Genomic DNA, 8,676 nt, shown 5'->3' with positions numbered 1-8,676 from the left:
GTAATCCCATGCTGTTTCAATAATGTTGAGGTCCAGGCTCTGGGGAGGCCAACCTGTGACTCATAGTGTTTAATTGTGTAGTTTTCTATCCATGAGTGCTTTTACTGCACTGACAGTGTGTTTGCAATCATGCTAAAAAAAAATGAAGTGGTTGCTAATCTGAGACTTTCCAGATAGTTTTTATTTGCTGGATTAAAACTCTGATGGCACTTTTCTGTAATTCCATCAATTTTGAGAAGATCCCTGACAGCACCAGTGTTGGGAAAGTAATTAATTATAGCTACTAGTTACTTCTTCAAAAAAGTAACTGAGTTAGTAACTGAGTTACAAGATTCTAAAGTAATCAATTATTTGAAAAGTAACTATTGCATTACTTTAAAAAAAATGTTTAACCCTCTGGGGTCCAGGGTATATTTGGCTATTTTTAACTACTTCTGATGTTTCCTCTACATTTCACCGTTAAAAACTATTTACTTTGCCTTCTTTGGTATCATCAGCACAACCTCACGTGTCTGAATTTACAGTTATATTTTCATTTTGACATACTGTATTAACACAATTGATCTAAATTCAGACAAAAACATAATATTTGAGTAGAAAAAAGTTATATTTTTTACTGTAACAACCACAAACATGTTTAATGAATCATATTTCACAACTTTAAATGCAAAGATAAATTGTTCAAGTTTTGCAAACAACAAAGTTATTTGCAGCCATTTACCTTTTACCCTTTTTTTTTTATAACCATTTCAAACTATTTACATAACAACCAGGTGTTCTGCATTCAATAAGATGCCACACAAATTATTTGTGCCACTCCAAAAAAAATAATTTCTGTCCACTATAAAGGAGAACATCACAGCCTGATACCTGCAGGTCAGACAGCAGCAGATGTATCACTCCTGTTTTCTACCTGGAGACAGCAGTCGCCTCATTGTTCTGACACACAACACAAAACTATCCACAGCACTACACACTAACTACACAAGACAACACATTAACTACACACTCCAAACACGCTAAACATCACACATCTCTCACATCTCAAAACTCGCTCTCTCTCTTTTTCTGCTCTCTCTCTCTCTTTCTCGCCGTCACTCCTAAAACTTCCCCCTCTTCCTAAACAACCAAATGTCATGTTGTCATATCATTTTTGATTGGTCGACATGGTGCATTTTCCCACCAACACGAAAGGGCTGTTTTTTGTTTTGGTTTTTTGGGGGTTTTTTGCTCATAAGCAGAGAGTGCTTGCTAGCGCTTTTCCTTAGACGGTAAACGTGATGAAACTATTGAGGAAAAAACGCCGCGTATATATTGTTTATCATGACTCATGTTTTACGTGGCCTATCAACACAATTTATAACTGGTATATATCACCTTGTTACTTTGTCATCTTGAAGTGGTCATGTGATTGCCTTACCACGACTACTTTATTCTCCCTCAGTCAAACAGCAGCACTCATGTGATTGTTTTGCCCCCTTGGCTCCAGGTGTTGTGCCAGAAAGTGATTGCCGTCCGCGGGAGCACACGGAGCTGCTTAAAGCTGTAGCATCCAGATTATTTACGAAGTCAGCTACTTCCGTGCAACTGATATAAGATGCAGTAAGCTGAAGACAGCTTCAACCGTCTGTTTGTTGAAAAATAGTAACGCGACCACACCGCATTTTCTTGTTAGTAACGGTAACGGCGTTGTAATGATAGAAATAGTAATTAGTTAGATTACTCGTTACTGAAAAAGTAATGTCGTTAGTAACGCCGTTACTTGCTAAAATGTAGCCCCAAATCATGACAGAGCCTCCACCATGTTTTACAGATAGCTGACACTCACTACTAAACCTCTCTCCTGACCTCCTCTGTACACAATAATGACGACTTGCACAAAAATTACAATTTGGGTTCATCACTCCATAAAGACCTGCTGCTGCTGATTTTCAGTGCAGTTTTGTGTATTTTTGTATACCTCAGTCTTCTCTCCCTTCTTGACTTCCATTGTTCATCTGCCTGCCACTTTCCTCAGATGTTTTAAGGTAGCAGGGTGACTGTTACTTAGGAGGCAGAACTTCCTGACTGGACGGTTGGTGGTCTGATCTTTGGCAGTCTGCATATCCAAACTGTAGCCAAAGTTGCTCTTTGATGCGTTCATTGGTGTATAAATGTGAGCAACCAGTCCATTTACCATTTACTGCACACCATGGCAAAATATTCCATGTTTTTGCACAATAGCTGTTTGTTAGTGTAAAAACACATTTTATGCCTATCAAATCAATCAATTGTCCGTGTCAAAGATTCAATTAAAGAAAAAATGTGTGTGTGTGTGGGGGGGGGGGGGGGGGGGGGGGGGGGGGGGTAAAAGAAAGATTTAATTTAAGATCCTGTCAGATAGAAGGACTGGGCTGAAAATAAATGAAATGAACCCTAAAAGCCTGCAGAAATATTTCCCATGACTAACCTTCTACAAATTAGAAGTAAATCTGGATCCTTGGAAGTAAAATACAGAGAATTCAATACAATACTGCACAGCCAATCTTTCAACCACAACAACAATCTTTCAACCACAACCATATTTTTGAACTCTGGGAAGAAATGGAGTATTCAGAGAGAAATGAAAGACTTAAGAAAATAGAAAGAAAGCAAAAGGAAACTGTTTCTCTATGTTGAATTGTGTATTTTCTGTAGGAAATTCTACAGTGATGCAGTAAAAGTAGTAAAACCCCATCTTCAGATGTCTGGAACACAGTATCACAGCTTTGCATTTACTGTAGGGCAATAATCATAACTACTAATGAAACTAAGTACGAGTTTTTCGTTTTTAGTTAGCCGTTTAACTTTTTCTTTCCTTTTTGGGGATGGTCTCAGTTTTGTGCATTTTTGATTTATGGCCACTAGATGGCTGTAAGTCATCATAAATCCTCCTGAGACCCAGAAGAATAAAATTTTGTGATATTTAGATTTGACATTCACATGCTACAGCAAATGTTGGAACTGGAAGGAGAGTCTTACTTAGTCAGTTTCATACTTAGTGCTGTCAGGAGATGCAGGTGGAGTGGGGTCTGATCTTACAGCAAGAAGGTGAAAGTTCAGAGAAGGATATGTAAACAGTGGACGGCAAAATAATGACGCAAAGTCTATTACTTGTAAGCTAGGGCTATGAAGTTGTGGGCTCAGCAGATTTAAGCTGTCTTGCTGTATTCAGTTAAGAGAGCTCTTCAAGATGTCTCTTATCAGTAACACCAAGATCATTTGCTGTTTTGATGGACTGCCTAATCGTAAAGAATCTGTCTTATTAGTTTCTATTAGCTGAAAACAGGAAACAGTAAATTCAAATCCTGTTACCCGAGTCATGCCGTGAACACAGATATGCTGAAGAATGTTTTTGCCTTTCATGTATTGTTTAAACTGAATTCAACTGATAAAGACAAGACACGTAGACTTTAATGCTTTTTCCCTCATAAATGTAATTCATTACAGAAGTGAAACTTTAAGTGTGTGTGTGTGTTTTCTAGAAATCAGAATGCCTAAAAATTTTAAATCCAATGTGGCAGTTGAGAAACCACACCACACAACTTCAAAGCCCTCGCACAATATTTCTGGAGTGCCATTATTTTGCCCTGGCTCAGACTCCTCAAAGGCTGGTATGTCTTCCTCTGAGCTTTCACCTTCCTGCTCTAATGGCTGGCTTTTCTCCACCTCATCTCCTGACAGCTGTAAGTCTGACTCTCCTTCCACAGTTCTGAGTAAATTTCCTTTTTCTCCTCGTTCTGCCCTTTGCTTCCTGAAATATTGAAATAAGTTCAGGATGTGAGGCAGTAAGACCTGCTGTCCACTACAAAAGGCACTGGATAACACTTTTGTTCAAGAAGGGTTAAAATTGCTATACACTTCTAAAATCACACTAAATCAAAGACGCTCAAATAGAAGAAACAAACAAAAAAAAATCCCTTTGTCTCCTTTGTGGCCATAAAATGTGGAAGCTGCAGTTCTTGTACAAGAAAATCCATGTGCTCTGTTTGCCCAGCTCCCACAAACATAGCATTGATAAGATCAGAATGTGATATAGCTTGCATAAATTGTGCTTGATGTTGTCCACAGAGGACAAAAAGGAATCGCTTGGTCTTAGTAGTTAAAATATCAGAGGAACAGTCCAGCTTTACATGATTGTTATAAATATATCATCACCCTATAAGACAGAGGTGGGCAAATTTTTTGGCTCAGGGGCCACACTGAAGTTTAAAATTTACAAAACGGGCCAGGACAGCACCAGATGCATACATATCAAAGAAAAACATTATGAAGGCAGTATAAGAGGTGTGCTGTACTATTACACCTGCTATACTATTCTGATGATTTTATGATGTGCATTATGTCATAGCTTTTAGCAAATAATTTTCTATGACTGTTTCCACAATGTTATTGAAGTTACATGTTGGTGTCATTACTTCCCGCCCTTCCGTCCGCATGTGTCTAAAAATTGGTCAGTTTGAAACATTTGTAACGTATGGGATTGTATGTGCCTCAGAAGTTGTACTGTGATTTATCATGAGATGTGCACTTTGTTTTGGCTTGTGTTTTGGAAAATAGTGAATCATCAACAATGCAGAAGTAAGCTAGTTGCATTGCAGAAAGAATCATTGCTTTCATGTCATCGTATTCATCACACACTGAGAGACAGTAGGGGTTTCTCACTGTCCTTTAAACATGCACATGACTCGATACTGCTGACTCCTAAAAAAAACACAATTGCTCATCGGCTTTCCCCATCTTATCAAAAGAAAAAAAACATAACAATCTTTTGTTCCTTTTTTGCTCCTCATAATTTCATTTAACTAAAATGTATCCATGTAACAAGTCTGGGCATGTTGTTTACAGCTGTGTTACTTGACCATTCCCAGTCATATACAACACCGCATGCATCATTTTTTCTGAGTGATTGAGTTTGATGACGCATACCTGAACCAAAGCCCATCCTGTTTTTGCTGCCATGAAACTTTCCCCTGTGAAAGTACAAACGGAGAAAGTGAAACCATATTTACTGACCACAAGCAGAATTTAGTTGCAGGTGGGAATTTTTAAAAAGCGCAAATAGTAAACAGCTCATCACAACATTTTTTAGAGTTCCACTGCTAAATTTTGCGGTGACATTCTGTTATAAGATCAGACTTAAGATAAGATGTTGATAAGAGCTTGAAGTACCGGCTGACTTGACTTGATACAGTAATGAGTTAGCTGAACTATTCAGTCAACAATATGTGGTTGAATTATGTTGCGACAGTTCTTTCTTTTATATTCAGTTTACTATTTTTATCTCTGGTTATGATGCTTGCGTCAGTTCCAAACAAATATTTTTAAGGATAAACTGTAACAGAGGCATATTGTCATGTTGGTGCACATCTTTACCCTTCCATTTTAATATTAGTGGAGAAATACACATAGAAAAAATCAGCAATTTAATGATTTTCAGTTTTGTAATAAACACGAAAATATCCTAAAATTTTCACTTTAACAGTCTCTTCATAAATAAGGAAGTGAAGAACACATTTCAACATATATTTATGTCAAAGTTTCACTCCTTCCTTTTCTCCCAGCTGTCAGTCTTGTTCCTGTCTGTGTGACTTGTGGTGAGTAGGAGAAAAGGGCCAGTCCCTTTAGAGATATAGATATAATCTGGCTGTGTCTCCCTTCAGTAGCATACAGGGGAAAGTACCATTTGGATACTTCAGATACTTAGGGCACACACTGAGCTCAGGAAGCGAAGTAACACATCAGTGCACAGCAGAGGAAACTCAGGACTTGTACAGTCGTCATTTCTTAACATCTATCTTCCTGCGTTCCCCGGGCTAAGAGCGCTCCGAACCCTGCTGTTTGACTGACGATGCCGGAGCCTACCCAGAATTTACTGATCCGTATCCTCGTGTTGTGGAACACCGTAATCACCATATTCCTAATTGTGTTCTTCGTTCTATACTTCACAGCAGGACATAAAGGCTTGGTGAGAACTCTTTGAATAATACTTTAACTATGGTGATTAGTGATTAGACAAAAAAATGTAACCTCTTTTTAAAACCGTTAGTGTAGCATGAACATTTTTTTGAATAATAACATGAACTTCTGAAAAAGTCAACACCTGTGCCGTACATCTGCTCTTATTTGTGGTTTTGGTAGTAGCCGGTAACTGGTGAGAAAGACACCTATGCCTGTGGTCTACATTTGGTTGCAGACCCCCGTCATAACACCCAGTCACAGCTTTCTCATAATGTTCAGTGTTTTTGAGTTAAGTTGGTGGTCCATAGAATAAAATAAGATACAGTAATACAGCACCAGGGATGCCTTACTTCATTCAAAACACAAGTTGATTACTGGGAGAAAATAGAAGTCATTTGTAGTTTTATAGAAAATAAACATATTTAAATGTTTAAACAGTGAAGAAGGCATCTTATTGACAAATGATTGCCTAAAAGAAATTGGATGACATCTGGTGCTTTTGTAGAACTATGTTAACCCTCCTGTTATGTTGGTTTCCAGGGACACCAATTATGCTCCTGGGTTCATTTGGGCAAATTTACTCATCCAAAAGTGTCAGAAACACTGGCATTGATTATTTTACAATTTTCTTTTATAATTTTGATTTTTTTTCGTTTTCTGTAGTGATGCAGATGACATGTGACATCTCTTCTGTTCTGGGTCAATCTGACCTGCAACATAACAGGAGGGTTAAAACATTACAATAGTATGATCATTTTTTGAATAAATTACATGAAGTGCAGAAAAAAATCAACATCTGTACCATACAGCTGTTCTTTTTTGTGGTTTTTGTAGCATAGCTGGTGAGAAAGACACCTATGCCTGTGGTCTACATTTGGTTACAGACCCCCGTCATAACACCCAGTCACAGCTTTCTCATAATGTTCAGGTTCAGGTTTAGCTGGTTTCCCATAGAATAAAATAAGATACAGTAATACAGCACCAGGGATGCCTTACTTCATTCAAACGCAAGTTTATTACTGGGAGAAAATATAAGTCATCTGTAGTTTTATAGAAAATAAACATATTTAAATGTTTAAACAGTGAAAAAGGCATCTTATTGACAAATGATTGCCTAAAAGAAATTGGATGACAACTAGTTCTTTTGTAGAACTTTGTTAAAACTGACAATTGCACCTAAATTTGTGTGAGTTTCCACCCTCCAATCCTCTTACAGTATTTAGTATAAGCACTTTTGTTTCCTTTTCCAATCTTAGGAAAATAGTGCTGTAGAATCATCCAAAATTTCCTCCACGGAAAAGAGATGGGTAAGCTATCCATCATTTCTAAGATTTATTCAGAGTTTGTGTTTCTCTCCTGACTTTTGTGTTAAGCATTCTTTCACCCTCTGTTCATTTCCTTTATTTCTTGCCACAAAAACGTCCTGCTGATGTTACATGTATTTACTATTCTTACACATGTGTAGTAAGCGAGATAGATACTGCACTATGTATGTCAGATTAATTCCATTTCTTATGAGTTACGTATGTCTAACCACTCTCCTCCCCTCTTGGAGGAAGCTCAGTGACGTCATTGCCACATTCGGGGAAATGCCACTAAACTCAACTGTTGTCTCTTCATTTTCCTTCTGAAGTTAGTACACAGTATATACTGTAAGCTGCTGTTGTCTCACGTTGAATAAACTGCAGCCTCTCTGGGCCTGAGTGTGTGTCCCTGGAAGTCATGTTTGCACCACATTTACTGTTACTATTTTGAGAGTGATAAATCCCTTCTTCTTCTTTCAACAGACAACCACCGCCCCGTCTAGCCTCGTCTCAATTACAGGAAAAATGCTCAACTTTAATTTTAAGAAAGGTAATGTTTTTCTTATTTCAATTTATTATCTGCACTTAAAATTTTATCATATCCCCATTCAAACATTGCTGTGTTTATACTTTCTTTGTCAGAAGAAAAATGTAATCCCATGAAATACATACAGTCAATAAATAAATGAATACAGTCAAATGTACTTTACTTCAGGAAAAAAAATCGATTTAAAAACTGAATGTAGAGAATACATTTCTAGAAAAAACAAATTTAGCATCTATAGCAGTCTATTTTATGTCCTCCACAGATCGAAGTGATATAACATTGGAGCAAATTCAAACAGATAAAACCCTGCTTTCAAAAGTCAACAATGGCCTGAGCCCGAACGTGGATGGATACTATTTCCTAAATCTTCAGGTTGCAGTGCGTCCAGATTGTTCCTTAACAGATCAATCCAGTGTGAGCCTGGTGCACATACCGAAGGACAAAGACCCCAAAACTCTTCTAAAGGGCTCGATTAACAAAGAAACAAACACCACAGGTATTCTCAGCAAGGTAGTGGAGTGCGGTGCTGGAGAGATGCTGATATTCAACATTAGTAAGCCAATACTTGATTGTATTGATGATAATGATGATGATGATGATAATGACGGAAAAAAACCTTACCTGGATATCATCTTCATGCCACGGCTTTAGGTGTAAGTTCATTATTCTAAATCCTCGGCATAGTGCACGACACCTTTCCAGCTTTGGAACCCACACTGAAGCAAACCTAGTTTGAATCTTGTAGGGTGTACTTGTTCACTTTGGATGGATCACACTTTGATTTTGGCCTGTTGATCTCCAGATCAGCGATTTACCTAACAATTTTTGTAAAAAAGGGGAATTCAA

At 37.7% G+C, this 8,676-nt stretch overlaps 1 protein-coding gene across 1 annotated transcript; it reads left to right on the top strand.

Moving 5' to 3' along the window:
- The first annotated feature begins 5,869 nt into the window (after positions 1-5,869).
- LOC148102973 (uncharacterized) lies at positions 5,870-8,676 on the top strand. Its single transcript, XM_087840339.1, has 4 exons — positions 5,870-5,986; positions 7,236-7,286; positions 7,767-7,833; positions 8,093-8,676. The coding sequence occupies exons 1-4, from the start codon at positions 5,870-5,872 to the stop codon at positions 8,479-8,481; spliced, it is 624 nt and encodes a 207-aa protein (XP_087696465.1). The 3' UTR covers positions 8,482-8,676.

This window comes from Neolamprologus brichardi, chromosome 4, assembly GCF_056152115.1.
Source record: "Neolamprologus brichardi isolate AB-2024 chromosome 4, ASM5615211v1, whole genome shotgun sequence".
NCBI lineage: Eukaryota > Metazoa > Chordata > Actinopteri > Cichliformes > Cichlidae > Neolamprologus > Neolamprologus brichardi.
The sequence above is the reverse complement of the archived record's forward strand: the minus strand, read 5'-3'. Positions and strand labels throughout refer to the sequence as shown.